The sequence below is a fragment of the Toxotes jaculatrix genome, chromosome 1 (assembly GCF_017976425.1).
Source record: "Toxotes jaculatrix isolate fToxJac2 chromosome 1, fToxJac2.pri, whole genome shotgun sequence".
NCBI classification, from domain to species: Eukaryota; Metazoa; Chordata; class Actinopteri; family Toxotidae; genus Toxotes; species Toxotes jaculatrix.
In genome coordinates, this window is record NC_054394.1 from 12,372,502 (window position 1) to 12,394,078 (window position 21,577).

The 21,577-nt window shown below is 41.4% G+C and overlaps 1 protein-coding gene across 1 annotated transcript in view; it reads left to right on the forward strand.

Annotated features, from left to right (window-relative positions):
- The first annotated feature begins 1,962 nt into the window (after positions 1 to 1,962).
- LOC121185768 (nuclear factor of activated T-cells, cytoplasmic 3-like) overlaps positions 1,963 to 21,577 on the forward strand; it is a 55,471-nt gene continuing 35,856 nt past the window's right edge. Inside the window, 4 exon segments of the mRNA XM_041044215.1 lie at positions 1,963 to 2,195; positions 2,198 to 2,269; positions 13,116 to 14,298; positions 19,079 to 19,241. Of these exon segments, the coding sequence (XP_040900149.1) occupies positions 2,078 to 2,195; positions 2,198 to 2,269; positions 13,116 to 14,298; positions 19,079 to 19,241 (1,536 nt within the window). The 5' untranslated portion in view covers positions 1,963 to 2,077.

Here is a 21,577-nt window from a genome sequence, read left to right on the forward strand (position 1 = left end):
CAGGAACCATAAACTTTCAATCGAGTTTTGACATTTTCAACTAGAGTGGGTGTGTCTTCTCAGCTTGAGGTCCATAGAGAAAAATTATTCTAGTGTATTGGCAAATTTGAATTGAATGGCAGCAGTCATTACTTTGGAATTTTGGTTGACTCAGGTGGAAAAATCTTAGTTCTTTTGTTCCTGTCTATTTGTCCGTTTCCATTTGTTCTTTTCCGTTTACTCATTTCCATTTGTTATTTCCATTTCAAATTTAGAATACTTTCGGGTTTTGGTCGGTTGGTATGGCAAAATAGACTATTTGAAGATGTCATTTTGGGCTTTTTGGACAATTAAGAAGGGCACTTTTCACTATTTTCTGACGTATAGATGATGAGATGTAATAAATTATTAATCAATAAAATATGAATCAGTGAAAACGATTGCTTGTTGCAGCTATACTGTATCCCCATTGCATCCCCACTGTATCTTATTGTGGGGGCAGAATTCTGGGGCAGATATCTCAAAATCTATGCAGATGAATCAGAAGTGTTCGGCATGATTTTAAAAAAAATTGTATGATCTGACTCTTGAAAGAAACTATTATTTTTATTTTTTTTATTAAAAATTATAATTAAAATATTTAAAAACATAAGAGTCATCAAAGTGGAAACACTGCATACTTAATGTTAAGGAGGAATAAAATATATATATAGTTTTACTCTTGTCATACTTTGTGTTCAGTCAAACCTCGCAGTAACCATCCATACGAAATTATCTTTGCTAAAAGGTTTTTTGTTATGAAAAGTAGCTACATATCATGTTATATTTTTCAGTATTTTGTCATTATTAGTTGCGGAAAAATAAGCACTTAGGTGGTCTGCCGTAGATTTACATAGGCAGGGAAAACCATGTGTCAAGAGGTATAAGAGTCGTGCTCTGAGTAACCGTATGAATAACAGCCTTCGGTCCCAGACCTTTTCGCTTTGTACCTCTCAGCTAACTGTCATTGTGAAACAAATGGCACCGAACAAAGCAGTATTAGACTTCTGTGTGATGGTTTCGCTTGCTACGGAGTGTGTCCTCAAATTTGCTTTCATCTATAGTATCAAACGGGGTAAGCCTGTTTGTACATACTATTTATAGAGCATATTTCCCTTGACTGTTTTTGAATGTAGTTTCATATATGAAAATAACATAATAATAGTCCATCTTACACTGTGTTACAACATGTATTTGGGCTCATCCCTTCAAGCACCACTTAGCCCATTTGTGAAACAGTGCATTTTGTGAAGTGACTGTGTGAGTGGCAGAAATAGGTATTGGTGAGTATTGGGTTATGCAGGTCACGAGCAGTGGCCTCATTGGGTGTTGAAGGTGGTATGAGGCAGGGGGGCAGAAGTGCCCTTTATGGGTGGCAGAGTAGTAGATCCATAGCGGAGCTTACTGGCTCTCTGCCCAGACATGCCATGTGGGGTTCAGATGGCAGGGTGGAATAAAAGGAAAGGGGGGCACACTGCTCTCTAGCTGTTGGTAAGGGGAGCATGAACAGCATTTTTGTTCATCCGCCCACCTCGACAAGACCTTTCGTTTTTCTTCATATTCCATATAGGTTGACTTTTTTTTCTTATCTCACATACTGAAAGAAGTCTAATCTTGTGGTTTGTCGGTTGCTGCCATACCAGCACAGAGCGCTGCAGACCCGTCAACAGGACGACTGAGTCTTCTTTCTCTCTCACTGCTTTCTCAGGATATGAAAGAGACCACCAGTGACATCAGAAAGACTGATCTAGGCTAATGAAATCTCCAGATGCCAGCAGTCACCACAACCACTTAGTCACTAGTCAGGTTTGATCTTGCTCTGTTAATGTGCTGTGACATTTCTTCTACCTGTAGGGTTGACTTTGTCCGTCTTGGATATGAGGATATGTCAAGGCACATTTTTATCATAATGAAATAATAAAACTAAGAGCAGCTAGTGGGGAAAGCTATTTTGCCCTTGTCTGTGTTGTTGTCATTGCTCTGCTTCTCTGAACCGAGAGCACGATCCTCTCAGTCCTTGTCGTGGGAAAGACTGAAAGACTGAAATTACATCGCTCTCATGGTGGACTATTTTGAGCTCCCAAAGAGAGTGGCAGAGGGCAGACGGCAGGTTCTAGTGACTCGTTCGTACTTAGAGCAGGAGAACCCCTCTCGCCCCGGCACGTCTGCAGCCTTCAACTTTTTACTGCTGAAGCACTTTGCGATCGTAACGAGGAGAGGAGTGGAAGAATGCTGTGTGCCACATCGCCAGGTGAGTGTGTTGGCACTCCCAGACTCCAGCCAGGTGTGTTTTGTGTGTTCATGTGTGTGTTTGTCTAGACTTTTAGGTTTAGGGGTGGGAGCAACCACTCAGACAAACAGCTGTCATTAGAGTACAGGCTGTTCTAAAGCCTGCGAGATATAATATTAAAGCTTCCCTGAAATGACAACAGAAGATACTACATTTTTCATGGGAAAAAACAACAAAAGAAAAACAACCATAAAGCTAATTTAATTAGAGGTGTTACTCTAAGATTAAACGGTCCAACATTAAATCACTTGACTCAGTCTTTCACTTCCACTTTGCTAATTATTTAATTTTCCTAAAGTTATATTTATATTTATAAATATACTAAATATTTTTTATCATTTTAATTGTTAAGCTTGCTGATATTTGATGTCATGTTGTAAGATCTTGATAATTGTTGATATACATAGGGATTATTATTATAACTGACTTCACCACAAATTATATATAAAAAAAAAACTTGCAAAAAGGAAATAAAATAAGAGAAAACAAAATACATAGAAAATAAACCTTGGGTCATTTTTAAAGAAGAAAAGGACTGTGGAGTGTTTGACAGTCAGCAAATTTCTATAGATTTTGTTAAACTTCTATTTTAGATGAAAGGCTGTATGTGTGAGGAAAAAGATTGTTTATGCACCTACAAATTCTGATGTTTCTATGAAAATGTAAAAAACAAGAGAGAGGTCAAAGGTCAGACAGTCATGCATGAGGTCCACATGTGGGGCTAGATCACCATGTGGGTGCCCCCTAACCTTACTGAACTGAAGGGGTCCCCAGCACCCACTGTGATGAATGAGACGTTTGTTTCCCGGGGCGAGGCATGAGTAACTATGTGTGGCATCTGTCTAGTTTAAATTTAGTGTAACTGAAGCTACCGCTGGCTGCGCTGTATCAACATGTCAGAGGCTGCATTACACCAGAGAGAAAGCCGTTGAACTCCTGCATCTAGTTCTACTTTTTTCTCTCTCTCTCTCTGTGGTCCCCCTTTTACTATGAGGCGCGGCTTGCTACGCAGGGATTAGGGTGGTCTGAGTCCCATTTTATTTTAGGCTAAGCCTCAAAGCTATACTTCAGTCAGGCTAATGCATGGTATTGGCACCTCTGCCCCATACAGTTTTTCTTGTCCCACTCCTTCTATATGTCCAGTGATTGGGTGTGACGTATTCTAAAAAGAGTTATGAAGAAGCAGTGATTGTTGCAACGGCCTTTTATTGGAGGGGAACAATGATAGGAGGTTTGAGATGTAATAAATAGGAAAATGTTAAGTGTTCACACTTTTAAACTTGCGATGCACCAATTGGACTTTCAAGGGGCTGATGGTACACATTCCCACTGGGGCCCATGTGGTTGAGAGGACCCTACTACACGGGTCACAGTTGGAATGTGGACCACGTGGACTTTGACAGCTGTGTGAAAAGGGCATTACACGCCAATTGTAGATAGAGGTTTTAACCCTAACCATAACCATAACAGCTCATCAATTTATCCATATTACGCTCAACAGAGTAAAGCATGAATTGGGTCTCCGTGGTAAAGATACTCTATTTCGTGAAACATGTATAGACTTGCAGAGCTGTGAAAACGTCAAGGAAGGGTTTTCCTACTTCAGGTTTTTTTCTCTATGTGCATCTCTTCCTTTTTTTTTGTTGGAGGGGAAATTGGTGTTTTCCTGTTTTCTCCTTGATTGCTTCCTCCCAGTTTTTTCTGTTGTTTTTGTGTTGGTCTGATTTCAAGCATGATAAAGAGTAACAGGATTGTAAAGAGGTTCTCCCCCCAAGCAGATCAGATGGACCCTTTACTTGAGGACACTGCCTTTCTTTTTATTACCTCATTATATCCTCTTCATCTTTTCCGTTACTGCAAGCAGCATAGAAGATAGGAAGAGGTTCTGCTCGTACAGTTGTGTAGTTAATTTGTGGTTATGTTGTGAAGGTGGGTCAAGGCTAGGAGGTTTGGGTGGCCATTGTTAACATATGGAAATTAGGAAGATGAAAAACATGTCTAATATATACAATTTACAGATTTTTACTTTGTTGATGCTTTGATACAACAAAGAACATTGTACAACAAAGAACATAGCATGATAATCTATATGATTTGTTATGAAGTTTAGTTGGAGGATATTTGTTGACGCCCTTGTGCATTTATTAGTGGTGTCTACTCACCATACTGTAGTATACTTTCTCCGTTCTGTATTTCTTTCTCTTACACTCTGTCTCTCTCAATTTCTAACTTTTTCTCTCACACATGCAGGCACACAATAGCTCTGTTCCCCCTCTCTGTCCCTCTCCTTTGCTCCCTCCCTCTCTCTCTCTCTCTCTCTCTCTCTCTCCCCCGCCTGACTTTTTCAGGCACATGCACAGTCAGCCCTGACAGATTGTTTAAATGTCACCCCTGCTAGCAGTAGCCTCTGATGTTATCTGCTCTGGGTTATTGCAGGCCATCAAGCCGCTTGTGTTCGCCTTGGAGGCCAATATTCTAATGCACTGTGGCTCTCCTGCTTCACTGAAAACCAAAACATACATGAATGATCTGGCCAGTTGTGTGCTCAGATACATGCACGAGGAACCACGTTATCCATGCATTTTAATGCACTGAAATAACCGTTATTTTTAAACCAAGACTGGCATACTTGAAATATGTTTGTTGTGTGTGATGCTGCAGCTGAGAGGACACCTTGTTTAGTTTTTACAAAATCAGTGTGCATGTCTGAATTTTAAAAATAGCCTGCTGTTCAGCTGGAAACAGATTTTTTTTTTTTTTCTGACTATGTTATGTTACTTACATCTACAAGTTATAATCTTGGTCCTGGGTTTTATCATGCAAATGCGTGCATGAAAAAACTTAGAAACCAGGTTTCTTGTCTACATGACATTTAAGAAACCTGGTTACTACAAAAAGCAGACACTAACCCAGTTTCCTAAGTGTATGTAAACACGCTCACAGATACAACAAAGAGGAGGTTTTTTACTGGGCCATTAAATGTCAGACTTATCCGTGAATACAAAGGGCAAATGCAATAGCAACCATTAAATCATTTGGGCATACTTGTGTTAATTTTTGGAGCAGGCTCTTGATATGGTGGATCATCATGGTGCCAGGCAGTGTTGTGGCTCTACTTTGGTTTTGCTCATGGCTGTCAAATATGTGTGTCATTTGCTGTCATGGCAGAAGGAGCATCCTTCTCATCTATCTTACTTTTTTGTGAGGTCTCCCAGGGGTCTGTCTTGAGTCAGTTTCTGTTTTCTAGTCATGTGCTCCTTGTGGGGCAAAGACACGTTATTGAGTTTCATTTCTGCCAACGTTCAGCGGTATGTCCTGATGAACCGTGCGTGACTGACGCGTTCTGTGTATTATCTGGTGTTTGTCTGATATTTTAACTGCTGGATGACAGATGCTTCCAGTGAAATGATTCCAAATCAGCAATCCTGTTTGAATTACTAAGCCTAGTTCTTGAAAATATACCTTTGCTATTTAAGACTTTCTCTCTCAAGAGAGAAGTCATCATTTTCTTCCGTGTTTATGCACATAATTAGAACGATTGTGTACTGAGCTCTGAGAGCTGCCAAACACGGCTGACCAGCGCAGCAACACAGTGCCTGAACATACCTTGCATTGACACTGACAAAGGATTGAGGCTGCTGTTGCTGCTTTCACTACACAATCTGTTTAGACAAAGTATAAGGCTGACTGGTGCTTTGGTGTCAGGACCCCACAACAGTGAAGCTTCAGGTCTAAGGATCTCAGGCATTCACAGTCAGGGCTCTCTTTTCAATGTGGTCCATTCTCATCTTAAGGCATTTTATTTGGTCTTATTTGGTATTCATTTTATGTTGTATTTCTTTTAACTCTTTTCTTCTTTCTTTTTTATAAATGTCATTTTAAATAAAGATTATTATGATTATGATTAAAACATAAGTATTAACCTTTAATGAGATCTTTTTTTTTTTTTTGTAGAGTATGAAATTAATAGATCCTAAACGTAATTAGTGATGTGTTTGAAAGGGATCTTCGTGCCTTGGTGGGTATTTAGTTCAGGTGGTTACTTGGCACTCTGCGTTTATCCCATAATGTTATCTCGGCATGAGATTGTTAATTAGGAGCTTAATTTAGCTGCCGGCATATGTTAACATTGGCTTAGGCTGCCATTGTTAAGCCTCTGCTGGCTGGTGAGTCTGCTGTGGCGGCACAGGAAGGCTTTTTGATGTAACCCTAACATAACATTACAGGATAAGACAATAACAAGCCGGTGCAGATGCCAGATTAAACTGAGACCCATACATCAGGATTCTGGTGTATGTGTGCTGTGTATCTTAGGACTCTACATAAATCCAGCCTTCCTTGTTCTTCCTCACATTTAGACTTTGCTCTTTCTCACTCTCACTAAATTTGATATGTACACAGACCTAGCCACCTACACATACAGGGATCACCAGTAGGTTTGGCAACAAACCCAGTCAGCGAGGTTTAGAGCCACAGGTGTAGGCCAACCCTTACAATACGTGTGTACATGTGCGTCACAGGCTTCGTGTTTAGAAATGTAGGCAACCAGCCAGCCACAGACTTCTTGGAAAACCCAGGGAGTAGGATTTACATTTGCTTTCGTGAGCTTTGCAGGGAATCACTGCAAATACCTATATGAACGCAAATGTTAAAATTACAAAAGAAAATTTGTCATTCTAAAAAAGCAGCATGGAGCATATTTAATGTGTTAATCAAAGTATATGCTCTTCACCAATGTCATGATAAATCTCGTGTTTTCACTCACTTCATTCATTGAGTCATAACAGACTGCCACTTAGTTTTTAGCGCCACAGCAATCCCTGCCCTGTTGGGACCTTCCTAACAAGTTCCACCCAGTGAAGTAAACTGATTTTAAATTTGGAAAAATGGATGTCTGATTGGTAAAATGTATTGGCACATACCATAAGTTAAGGTGTTGGAATTGGTGTTAGCAAAGAAAACATTAGTTCAGTGCGTCCCAACTCTGTGCATAAAAAGGATTGCATATTGTATCGTTGAGTTGACGTGGTATGATAAACAGATGTCTAAAATGCTCAAGAAAGATTTCCCAGTGTTTCATTAGCATTAGCAGGGTTTAGATCTTTCAGTTATTCTACAGACAACCGAATTAAAAAATATCACATTTACTATTTTAAAATGTGTTAATTGGTTATTTATCTGAGTTATGTGCCATTTATCCCATGAGGCTTATAGTACATGACTTGTTGGCACAGTTGTGTTGTGCTCTGTTGGTCAGGAGCTCTTTAGGAGAGCTGAAAGAGGAGACTTGGCTGAACACAAAGCCTTCTGTACAGGGGATGTAAGCAGAGCCGGTTCTAATCAACTTGCTTGCCCACCACAAAGGGAACCCTGGCTTAGGTTACCTTGTTGCTCCAGCACCGCATGGTGTTGGGGCAAGTGGGTAACCTAAGACAGTCATATGAATTGGGGTGCACACACACGAACCCTCACACACGCTAAGGTACACTTACATTTACCCATACAGTATGTGCAAAAAGACACAGGAAGGCACAGAGACACAACCACAGCCACACAGGAACATACACACATTCGTAACACCACCCACACTGTTATACATCCCACCATACACATGCACATATACACACAGAAAGAGTTAAGACAGAAAGATCGTGTGTGCACCAGCAGGAACCTGCAGCAGCAGAGAGCTTGTCATCCTCTCTGGGAGAGAAAAATCCTCCCCTCCCTCAGTAGTAAACTGGGCTTTCTCAGAATGTGGGCCTGTGTGTCACTGCCGGTCACAGGACCCTGACACGCTTTGTGTGCAGTGAGAGTAGGAGGAGGGAGGAACAAAGTCTCTATGGATTATCCCCCAAGTGAGAATCCCCAGGCAGAGTGACGGTCAGCCAGAGGCCTGTTGAGCTTTGTGTCGAGGAGCCAAAGTGAATGCCACCATCACCAGTGGGTCAGGCTGTTCCCAGTGGTTGCCTTGAGAACACACTAGTGTTTGTGGTGTGTCACAAACATCCAACAATCCGTGCTTCACCGAAAACATCTCCCAGTGAGGTAGAGCTATTATTAGCTTAGGTACAGCAAAGCCTCTTAGAGATCTTTATTTAACCGGATTGGCTGTCTGATGTATGGACACTTAAGGCGTGTGTGACGACCGAGGTTTCAGGAACAGTGCTGGGGCTTTGCAACCAAGGCCATTGATAAAACAACAGTACCACTACTTGCTCTCCTCCCCTCTCTTCTCATCTCCTCTCCTCTCCTCTCTTCTCCTCTCCTCTCCTCACCTCATCTCTCCTCTCCTCTCCTCTCCTCTCCTTTCGTCTTGACCTCCTTTCCTAAGGTGACTTGTGTTTGGCTCTGACAGGGGGGTTTCCCACCACCCAGCCCTTTCCCCACACTAGAGGGTTTTAGGTAGCAGGCTAATCTTATCTCAGGGCAGGGAGAGGGCTGTGGGCCAGGTAACATGGTCGTCCCCTGTATGACCCTCATCTGTGCAACACTGCCACTTAACTCTCTCCGCCACGTTATGATGGATACAACAAAAGTAGGAAAGTAGATGGACTGTTTGACTATTTTTTTAACTTTTAACTTTTTTTTCAAATAAGCCTGAAGCTACTATGGAACATTTATCAATTTGAACTGTGAGCATGTTAAATGAACATTATACCACTGGTACTGTAGGGCAACCCAGCAGAGGGATTTCTAATCTGTTACCTTAGGAGACTGGGAAACAGACAGTCCAGAGACAAGTTACTGCTCTCATTACCATCACCAGATCTGATGCATGACATGGCATCAAATTCAAAGTCCAAGACTCTTTCCCATAGCATAATATGTTCTTAAGATGTATATTTGTATGTATTACAAATCTTATCCAAACATAGTAATTATATGATATGCACACACATACACACACACATATACATGATTGAGCTGGTCAACCATTGCCACTGATACAACTTTATTTAAACATGGCAGCAAAAGGCTTCTTTGTTCTAAGTAGACCACTGGCTGATTGGTAGTCCCTTGATTAGCAGTGACTGGCATCAGGTATCTAGACATGAAGATCTGCTTGAAATTTAAATTCATGCCAAATCATATCAGTTTGGGACTACTTGTGGAGGAAATCTGTACGAGGCACAAATTGTGTACTACCATTTAGTCTTGATGTTTAAGAGCAGCGTTTGTTATTTATCACATCCATCTGCAATAAATAAACAAGTAAGTTTTACAACAAAACAATACCACATAAAAAGGAAAATAAAAACACAGTGCCAGATTTATAAACATTAAAGCCCAGGGTAAACTTCAGTGCAACTTGCATTCAATTTGCGCTCTCAATTTGTGTGTGATTAACACCTAATTTACTACGGCAGCGCCTCATTACTCCGTCAGCACCTGGGAATGCCCTGCCCTGCTCTGAATTATCAGTATTTAATGTCATTTTGGTGTGATTCAACAGAGCTAAAATTAGCGAATGACAGTTCATGTAATGTATATCATGGAAATATGCAGGACATTTCCATAGTAGTGAAGATTATGATATGAGTCGTAGGATTGTTTAACGAGGCAGTTGCCTGATCCATAAAAACTTATATTCAACTATTTAGTCTGTGAACTCCTTATTAATCCCTGCAGTTTCTACCTGCCACATGTTGTTGTTACTGGCTCTGCTGCTTCTGTCATGATGATGACTTATTGTGCTGTTGTGCACTTCCTCATCTGCCCCAGTCTTCTCGGAACTGCTTACTTTTTACTTGGAATATATTTTGTATAACAGTGTTGTCATATATGTCTTAAGGGTCCTGTTATTGCTGTTGAGTTTGATTAATCGTTTTTTGGATTTGTAGCTCTACATGTATGTTTGGGTATTAATTATAATGAATCAAATGTGGTGAGATATAGGTTTTGTTATACTCAGGAAAGTTTAACAACACTTCATGGATTTTTTTTTTTACGAAATCGGATAGTATAGTAATGTTGAATTCATTTGTGTGATTTTTTTTACGTGGGAGTTTGGAATAAGACCTCCCTACATTCATTGCATCTGTACAGAATATATGACAAGTTTATGCTGCTATCAATATGCTGGTACTAAGGAAATACCTTATTTCTTCTGGTAGTGTCATGCAATCATGATCACCTGGCTGTACCTCCTTGTGAATATTGTGTTTTGATATCTATTCTACCCTGGGATATCTGCTCTCAACTCACTCTTTTTCTCTGTGAATCAAATATTTTTAAAATGTTTCCCTAAATTAGTCTCTTGGATAAGGGCCATAAGAAGGAAAAATGAATGCAGGCAAAATTGTTTAATTGTGATTTATTTTTACTCTAAATTGATTTTTTCTTTTTTTTATTAGTTGATAGAGGAAGAAGGAATGACGCTTATGAAATGGATTTGCTGTATCATCATTACCACAGATAGGGAACATTTTGCAACCCTGGAAAAAAAAACAAAACAACAAAGGCCACAATGGAAGAAACACATGTCACTAAAGTTACAGGTGATGTTTGTGTTGTCTGTGAGCATGGTATAATGTACAATACAGTGTAGTTGGTGATAAATGGGTGGTGCTTTGGCAAGGCTCATGTGTGGCTCTCTCACTTAAGATGTACGTGTCTGTGTGTCTGTCTTTACTGCCCTGCCCTCTCTGTTTTGTTCTCACTTTTTCTTGCCTTCATTCTTCCTCTGTTCTTGTCATGGTACTGTATTTCCCAATTCAGACTATCAGTGAGTGAAAGGAAACAGCGTTTTTTTTTTTTTCTAATCTTCGCAGCCTCTTTCTCTTCCTCTTGACTCTTTTGTCCTTCTCTTGCTCCCTGTCAGTCAGTCAGAAGCTTTCGTCGCAGGATCCAGGGCTGGGTCTTGTGACAGGCAGGCAGGGCCAGTGCGAAGCCAAGCAGCTATAAATAAAGAGCTTGCTGCTACTGCTTCTGTTGCTGCTGTTGAATAGAGAGGGAGGGCAGAAGCATATCGTAGATACACACTTCATTCCCAAAACTTATTTCCTTTTTATGAACTTCTTAAAGACTAGTCTTAATGTCTGATTTGATAAAGCTGTTGTATTACTAGTATATGGTTATCACTCAGTGTGAGAGGAAACTAATATGGGAACTTATATTGACTTATGACAAAGTAATGACCTATTTAAGCAAAGACTTAATATTTACTCGGTTAAAATGTAACAAAACAGTCTCTTATTTTTATGCAGGTATATTTAAGGATTATGGGGAAGTGTTGTGTAATGATTTCACAACCTTATCCTGTGCAGGCTAGTCTGTGGTTTTAGCTACACTATATGTTTTATGAATGCTCATTGGCCTATATTTTTGCCCTGGCCACTTTGCAGTTTTCTGGAGGATATTAATCTTTTTCTTTTTTTTTGTTTTTCCCTTTCACAGTAAAGCAGAAGTTGTATTGTTGTATCATCATATCTTCAAAGGCCAAAGACAGGACATGGCAGGGAGGATAGTGTTGCATGATGTTTGCTTTGTTTTACTTTTTTGTTGTTTATTTGTGTCTCTTTTAAGGTTTTCGGATTTACTCTTGGTACAAAAATAATAGAAAAATAAAATATCGATTTCTAAATTTCTAATGTGAAAGTGTGTCTGCATGTGAAATTAACTTTTCACATCTGAAACACTCTGGGGGGAGGCGGGGTGGAGGGCTATTCCCAATGGGAGCAGCAGAGCATATCCAGTGGAAGTTTATCAATAACCTCTAACAGAGTAGTGCCAATGTGAACAATGGGCTTTTGTCTGTTTGTTTGTGTGTGGGTGTGTGTGCTTGTGTGTGTACATGCTGCCTGTGCCGGATGACCTTTGGTATAAATAGCCTGCCGGCGCTAGCTGTGATGACAGCCGACAGCACGCACCGTTGTGTGAATTTGTTTCCTGAGTAGTGCTGTTCATCGGTTATCCCTCTTGGAACAATGCCTGTATCACTGCCTGCTACCCAGCAACACTCTGGCCTCTAATTTCCTGAACCTGGGCTCAGTTGCAACCGCAAACTCAGGGTGCAACCGCACATGGGTCTGCAACCAAATAATTCTTGCAGTTTTGGCAACCAGAGGCTCAGGTGTTGTCCAGGTGTAGCTTGGTGTTGGGTGAAAACAAGGCAGGAGCAGGATGAATACATTACTAGTAGGAGGAACGGAGTATCAGCAAGTTGACTCAAGTAATGACCAATTGCATATTTTCTTTATATCCATTTTAAAAGTAGCAAACAGGCTAGGTACCTTTGTGGTTGGCAGTTTTGCCTCATAATTGCTGTTTTATTTTGAATCTGTTGTTTTGGATTGAAAAACCAACGCGAGCTAATCTTAAATGGAACTAAAGTCATTATTCCTTTCTCACAGTCTTGTTTTTGTCTGCTATACTTGTGACTTAGATTTTTGACTGTGATAGGAACGATAAAAGTGTGGTTTGAATTACGGGTGGTTGCTTACTGCTGTATTATCTTGATCTGCATAAACACAACCTTAGATGTGCCACTCTGCTCATAGGTACAGTACCAAAACTGATTACATGAATGTGGCTTGTGGAGCTGTGGTGCAACGGCTAAGGTGAAATCTTTATAGTTAGGACATTTTAACAGTTGGTTACCTTTGTCCAGTGTAACTCATGCAATGTTAATCTTGATCTCATCAAGAAGTGTGTTGTTGATCAGGATTTTGTTTTAAGAATGTATTTGCGCTTCTTCATGAATTCAGTAAAATCAAACTTAGAAACATGAAGAAAAAAACAACAATATTCAAATCATATATTCTCCAGATAGCTGTATCTTAATATTTCCTTCCTTTTCTTCTTCTAGAACTGGAGCCGGATGACAACACATCATTCTACATCCTAAATGTGGGCCAGCCCCAGTCTATGGTCACTAACCACCAGTCTATTAGCCTGCCTCGTCATGGCATGCAGTCTCACTCCCAGGTCATCAGCACTTCCCCACGCCTTCAGTCACACAAACTAGGATCTGAGCCTCCAAGCTATGAGGCACAAGACTCCAAGTATGGCACCTCCCCCCTGCTGCCCTCTGCTCCTGTGGAGGCACCGAAAGCCTTTGAGTGCCCCAGTATCCAGATCACCTCTATCTCCCCTAGTTGCCAGCAGGAGATGGATGCCAATGAGGAGGATCTGAGGGCCAATGGCCCCGATGGGGACTACCAAGGCGATAGGCGCCTGTCCAGAGACCACCTGTATTTGCGGCTGGACCACTCATACCGGGACTCTTCGCTCAGCCCTAGCCCATGCAGCAGCCTCTCCTCTAGGAGCTGGTTCTCTGATGCCTCCTCCTGTGAATCATTCTCACACATCTATGATGATGTTGAATCAGAGCTAAATGAAGCAGCTGCCCGGTTTACCCTGGGCTCTCCACTTACTTCCCCAGGCTGTGCCTCCCCTCAAACCGGTGGTGGAGTTCTGGAGGAGCAGCCCCATTGGCAGCACCACCACCCTGCCTTCGTGCACCACTCCCACTCTGTCAGCCTGTCACCACGACAGTCCCCCTGCCACTCGCCGCGCACCAGTGTCACTGATGAAAATTGGCTTAGCCCTCGGCCACCTTCCAGGCCCTCCTCACGTCCCACCTCACCCTGTGGGAAGAGGCGTCACTCTAGCGCAGACATCTGCTATCCCGGCTCATTGTCTCCACATCACTCACCCACACCCACGCCAGGACCTTCACCTAGGGGCAGCGTTACAGAGGACACCTGGGTTGGCAGTCCTTCAGTAGGCATGTCACCCTTCCAGTGCTGCCCGTCTGAAGCAGACATCCCATCCAAGACAAGGAAGACCTCACAGGATAGAACAGCTATGCAGTCTGGGAAAGGGGAGCTAGTGCTAGATGACCAAGGAAATATGTCTCCTAATCTAGACTCTCCCTCAGATGAGGCCATGCACAGCCTGAAGAAGGATGGGCCTGGGGAACAGTTCCTCTCAGTCCCCTCCCACTTCTCATGGAATAAACCCAAGCCCGGTCATACACCTATATTCAGGTAAATTAGCTGATGTTGAGGAGAATACAAAAAAAGTGGGGATTATCCTGATTAACAATCTTTTCCAAATTCAACTCCATCTCACAGATGTAATCCTGCAATTCTTTCCAGCTAGAGCAAATGATTTATGCAGATGTGGAAGACTCAGTAGGAGATAAAAAGGTTTTAATCTTTTCAGACGTCAGTGAGGACTAATTTCTCAACTGATTAAAGAACTTTCTGTGGCAATCCGCTTGTTTATTCTATTTCCTGTTTGTATTTGAGACAGACTGGGCGACAGTCGTGACTGTATTAGTGGTGAGGAATTGAATCTTGATGGATGACGTCCTAAAGCTTGAAGGTGTTTTTAACTTAGAGCCAAAAACAGAAGGTGGTGTGGCAATAACAGCTTCTTTATCAGTATTTTTGTGAATTATTAATGCAATCGCCGCTTGGCAAGACGGCACATGTTGTCAATCTTAAAAGCAATTAGTAGGTCAAGGCTGAACAATGGACCTCGGTGGTGAATGTTTTTATTGAGTGTTGTGAGCTGTCATAAATACTAAAAGCCCTTTTTGATCTAGGAGACAAGTGTAAACATTGCAGTGCAGTAAATTAGTATCAAATAGCATGTTAGGTGCATAATAAGCCTGTTGATGGAACTCGAACAGATCAATGTTCAGTAACAGGGAACTTTGAGCTTTATATCAGCAGCATAAATCTGACTTAGTTACAGCACAGAGTCATACAAGTTTATTAGTGTGTGGAGGGAAGCACACGGACGCACACCCCCTCCAACTCCTCCAAACACACATATGCATACAAACACACGGACACAATCTCCACATGAAAGAGTGACGGGTGCGATCAGAATCTCATAATGGAGTTTTTTTAGGAGGAGTCTGCTGTCTGTTCTCCAATGTGTGCAGCAGATGAAGACATGGCCTTGTTTGTGTGCACTGGCCCCTAGCGCTGTAAATCAGCACAGGGCACATATGGCAAGGGGGCCAACACACACACGCACACAAACACGTGTATAGACATAACACAAATGCTTGCTCACATAGACCTAACACTCTCCAGACATTAACAGGGGCAGCTCAGTGATGACTCACCATTTGATCTTTGCATCTTTGCCCTTGCAAGTGAAATTTCCAGGACTAAGGCAGTGACAGAACAATGTCTGCATTGTTGTAGAGTTAGTGCTGCAACAGGTACTTCTTTTTTTAACAGTGGTGTTTACTCTAATTTTGTCCTACAAGTATTTCCTTGTAGCCATCCCTGCTAAAGCTACTGTGCTATTGCCCAACCTGCCCTCAGTAGTCACTCACATAAAATACAGGTTAGAACTACATTTGCATTTTCACAGCAGAGTCAAGTGAGGTGGGTTCCTGTCTGCCATAGAAGGTTAAATTGCCTATGCGCATACATACATGTGCTAGTGGTGTTTTGAACAGATGGCCCAGGTGGAATGGGTGGGATTGGGTTAGAGTGGGTGGGATTAAAAATCGGTGGGGTTTTCAGACACTTGCTTTGACGAAGAGTCTGCCCACGCCTTAGCCTATAACGTCTAAGTCTATAATGAGGTATTAAGGGGACTCTTACGCGTTGGTTGCCAAAAGTTTTATTTAAATAAAAAGCCAGATTTAGTCATTGGGAAACACAGTTCATACAGCTCCAGTCAGTAAACAGAGCCTCAGCTGGAAAAAAAGAGAATAATCTAGCAAGCAACGTCAACATCATTGGAATGAATAAAACAACTGTTACTGCTTCGCTAATTTGCTGTGTTTTTTGGGTTTGGATGAAGCAGGATAACCTTTGGGATGAGAAATGCAGTTTCATTAGATGAATCAGCAGATGTATGGTGTCTCGATATAAAACTGCAAAAAACAATATAAACCTATGAGAAGAAAATTTGTTTACAAGGTGCCTTTCTTTGTGACCTAAAATAGGACGGGACCTCACATTCATCAATATGGGTAGATAGAAAATTACCTAATTGAGTGGATGGAAATGATGTTAGTAGAACAATGGAGATTATAGAGAAGACTAGGTTGTGGGAATGTGTTTGGACTTGGAGACACTACACTATGGCTTAGACATTTGAGAAAGGTTATGCTGTGTCAGGACATAGGCTGCTGCTCCTGCTCTGATCAGTCACAAAGCTCGTATTTCCTCTGTCCTCCTCTACTCCTGTTACGGTAGCAGCCATGCAAACCCACACTTCCTGGGTGGTTATGTCATGGCTGCTGGGAGGAAAACATAAGGGTGAAAAGGATGCCCCTGTTACACTGTGTAAGAGTGTTCAATCTTAAATAGAGCTGCTATCAGATTGAAAATTAAACTGAAAAGGGCTGAAAGTGACAGACTATATTACAGCACACTCTACATTCATTGTGGCACTTGCTCTGCACATTAATAACCATATAGTAAAGCAGAAAGAAAAAAAAAAAACAAAGCTAAAAGTGTAGCATCATGAAGACTGCTTGTGGTATATGTGCCTGTCGTCATGTGTGATTTCCTCAACCGGGCTAGTTAGTGTTTACGTAACAAGTTACAACCTCAAGTGGTTTTAGGTGACATTTCCATGTCATATGTGATAGCAGGATCTCCAGGATGTAGCTCAGTTAGATTTCTGACCACAAAGCTCCATTGAGCTGCGCAAAACTTCTACAAAAGATCAGACACATGCCTTTTCTTTCCAAAATGCAGCCTTTCCTTTTGATTTAGGGCAGTTTGCGTAGTTAAATGGCTCCACTCAAAGCCTGACTCACATGTCTTTAATTCAGTTTGATCAGATTGGTCTGCACGTAGCCAGCATTTGACCGGCATTTAGAAAGGGAAGAATTAGGGGAGTCAGCCATGCTGACTAGAACCTTACAAACTTTCACTTTTCAATTCTTGTTATTTTTATTTACATTCACTATGTTTGCATGCTAGGAGCCTGTACTCTTTTGGGTAGAGGCAAATAAATGCCTATGCCACCATGTGACAGGGTACAGAAAGAGCTTACAGTGGTTAATGCTGAGGCAGAGAGCCGTGTGGAGCATAGAGTGTCTGCCACTTAGTCCATGATACAGCACAGAGCCAATTCCCCGACTCAGGCTAAAACGCAGAGCCACAGACTTACAGACACACGTACATGGACAAAGTGGGATTGTACATGGATACATAGACACACATCCAGTTTAATTTATGATTGTGTATATTGCTGTCCTCAGTGGCAATGGCACAATGGCACATTGTAATTGCTGCCAGACAAAACACCTGGATGACACACATATAGCTTGTGCTGCCCTACAGTAGGCCCCCTGGATCATGAATAATGAATAAGATGTGACAAAGGTTTACATTGTCGCTTGTGCTACAACTCAAGTGCCTTGTCAAGTTAAACATATGTACTGTAGTGGTTTGGTACAAATATTACAGTAAAATAAAATAGGAGACTTGTGAAGAAGTAACCATGTGGGGAAAAATAAGCAAATAATAATAATTAAATTAAAAAATAATAATATAAGACAAGTAAATGATTAATCTAAACGACTTATTATTAATTTACATGACTGCAAAGTTTCGTGAGGGTGTGTTGCACAGTTTTGACGTCATTGTGGTGACAAAATCTGTCCACACACAGGCATATAAACCCCTGCCAAAGTACTCAAAACCACCTCTGTGGTAGTTCTTGCTACAGTAGGTGTCTCCAGGACCACATTTTGCCATGATGACACACACGCACACCCAGACTCACAAGGCGAAAAACAATACCAGCCCTGCTGTCGCAGCTGGTAACAAGAGGTTACAGCTAAGTTGATGCTAACGGCTAATGCCAGTGTTTACAAAATGTTGCAGGGGTAAACTGATCTAATGCACTAAGATGGAGAGACCCAGTTCCTCTGTTGAGAAGGCCATTGAGTGTTTTATTTTCGAGTGCAGCTGTTCAAATATGATTGTAGCCTACACAGATAAAAAAAAAAAAAAAAAAAGCCAGGGAGGAAAAACACACAATGCCAGCCACTGTGGTTCACTACACATAGAATATACACTAGTACAGCATGCAGACACACACTCACACACACACACACAGTAATTTACTCACTGTCTGACACACTCTCTCATCTTACCACCCATTCACTGACCCACACAGAAGACTCACAAAGAAAAGTCCCCCTTAGAATATGATTCACCCTTGAAGTCTTAAGTTGACCTATTACAAGTGCTGTGTTTAAGAACAGGACTAATGTATGTGGGCATTCCAGTGATTCACTGTCTGGTGGGGGCTAAGTACACTGTATGCTTACCCCCATTTTACACCTATTATACTGTCTCAGACCATGAAGGGGGGGAAAACCGCCTTTACAGCTTTTGAATGCTTTCAGACAGCCTCACGAAAGATTGCTGTCATCAGCCATGAAGTAGAGAGAGTGGTTGTCCTGCTTGACCTTACACTGTGGTGTCGCAGGTTTGACACATCTGTACAGAATAATTTGAAATATGGAAAATATGAGGGTGTGTGTACCTAAGCAGAGTTTCTGAGGGAAATTCTTACTGTTAAGGCTGTTACAGTGTCTTTTCTGCATCACAAGATTCTGTGCTGTCCCCGTCTTAAGCGTCAGGACAGATTGTTCATATTTACAGTCATAATTACAATAACCCCAACCATTTTGGGCTCAGATGTATTTCTGAGGAAATCTTTTACAGAACACTGTGTTTTGTTGCTGTATTTTAGTTTCATACCAAAGTTGTAATGTACTCTTCCTCTTTGTGTGGGTGTGTGTGCATGCTTGTGGTGTTCTCTCCCCAGAACGTCCTCACTGCCTCCCCTTGACTGGCCGCTGCCAAGCCAGTTTGGCCAGTATGAACTGAAGATAGAGGTGCAACCCAAAGCCCACCACCGAGCACACTATGAGACTGAGGGCAGCCGAGGAGCCGTCAAAGCAGCGTCCGGTGGCCACCCAATCGTCAAGGTAACATATTTGGGCATTTTCCTGCATGTTTGGGGCAGTGTACATGCTGCTGCTCAGCCATCAAATCTCTTTTTACAGAACATAAACTTGTTTTTTTTTGTTCCAAATTTGTTTGTTTTGTATCAAATTTCCCTCTGAGGTCAGGACTGATTTACTGTCTGTGTTAACCTGATGCTGGCCGTGCATTAGTTAAGTTAAACTCTACAGTTCCTTTGACCTCATGATTCTCATTTGCTCTCACATGCACTGTGAGCTTTAAGGTCTTATATAGACAGGTGTGTGGCCTTCCTAATCAAGTCCAATCAGTATAATCAAACACAGCTGGACTCCAATGAAGCTGTAGAACCATCTCAGGGATGATCAGAAGAAATGGACAGCACCCAAGTTAAATATATGAGGGTCACAGCAAAGGATCTGAATACTTATGGCCATGTGATATTTCAGTTTTTCTTTTTGAAGAAATCTGCAAAAATTTCAACAATTTCATGTTTCTCTGTCAATATGTTGTGCTGTGTGTACATTAATGAGGAAAAAAATGAACTTAAATGATTTTAGCAAATGGCTGCAATATAACAAAGAGTGAAAAATTTAAGGGGGTCTGAATACCTTCCGTACCCACTGTATGCACTGAGCACTCCCTCTGCGTTAGGTGCAGCTCTAAGATGTCAGCTCTTGCAGCCTTCAGTGATGAACTCAAAGATGAAAGAAAAGAATCAAGCTGAACCAAACGTATTTGCTGAATTTAGCAGTGGCTTCCCAGGAGCTGTTTTCCACTTTGCAGGGATTGCCCTCTGTATGTGAATGAAATATATTTTTAACTTCACAGTTTGTACTTGTAAACACCCATCATACTTGAAATACAGATGTCGGTATTTGAATGTTAAAAACCTACAGGATCCTGTTGAAGATTTTCTCATCTTCCGCTGTGACCTTAACATCCACCTTCAGTCTGTCGATAGCTGTTGTGACATTATTGAACTATGATTAAGCAATTGTGCACTCTTATAGCATCAGCAGCATCAGCTGGCTGTTGTGAATGAGCATTAGATTTAGGGTTTTATTTTACACATTTGCATGTGTGGATTGTCACATGGATCCTCTCCCACAGCAAGACTGTCAGTCAACCCGTTGAAGCAGGAAGACAAGCAGGCAGGCAAGAGAGCTGTCATTATAGTCCAGTCAGCTGCTCTGTCATTTGATAGCACCTGCGAGAGACTAGGTGAGCCTGCGAAGAGCTATGGCTGCTTTTCTCTGAGAACGAGTGAGAGAAAGAGAGAGAGAGAGAGAGAGAGCAATAGCAGAAGATTTCAGTCCCATTAATATTTCAAGAAGCCAGTGACAAGGTTCCTTTGTGTGTATGATTAAGGCAGGGCTTTAGAGCTGGGCCATGACCAGTGTTGTGGAACCTGACAATGGCTGAGTTCAGACTGACAGTTCGGTCAGCTGTCCAATCAGCCCAGTAGGATCGCCACGAACAGTCCACTCTCCTGAGGACATCTTGAACACTTGTATCAATTTCCTCTTATATTGGATTTATTTTGAAATGCAGAACTGAAAAAGCATTTTATCTAAAAACCAAAATATGGATAAATGCAATCTTAAGCCTGTGAAGTTTAATTTGCCTTCTATCTAAGGCCCTAAATACAGTTTATTATTGGTCCAACTGCACTACTGTGACACCACACATGAAAAGTTAGTAAAAACAAACTAGAAAAAAAGGGATAAAATTAAATAATATATAAATGCAAAATAGTGTATTCTCTCTGTGGTAACGTGTAAAATGCATTGAAAACACAGTGAATTTTTTGTGTAATTATCATTATTTTATTATTGCTGGTTGCAGGAAACATGTTGTCAAAGCTTGGAACTACATATGGGAAGTAGGTTAATCCTAAGGCTGACTCAGTCACCGCTCATTCTGCACAATATACACGAGATATAACAACTTAAAAAAATAAAACACTCAAACACACAGTTTCCTGAAACAACAATGGAGCCCAAATTACTGCCATTTGTTGCTTTAGGAACAGCCTATGTCCTCATACAATCAGTCATGCAGGCTCCCTCTAGGCCAATCATTAGCCATTTCAACCTCAGTTAGACCAAGATGCTATCCTGCCATATGTGACGATGCATAATTTAGCCGTCAGTTTTTTTCAACCAAGCGTTTGCCATGCTTGCCCTCATTCCTCATCCCCAGAGGGAACTGGTTGGTTGGTTGGTTTGGTTATAGCAGTTTCCTTGCAGTAGCTAGCTAGTAGAGGGCTTATATCTTAGGTCAGACAAGGTAATTTCAAAGTTGATTCCAAATCCAGCTGACCCTGACAGTCAGTTCA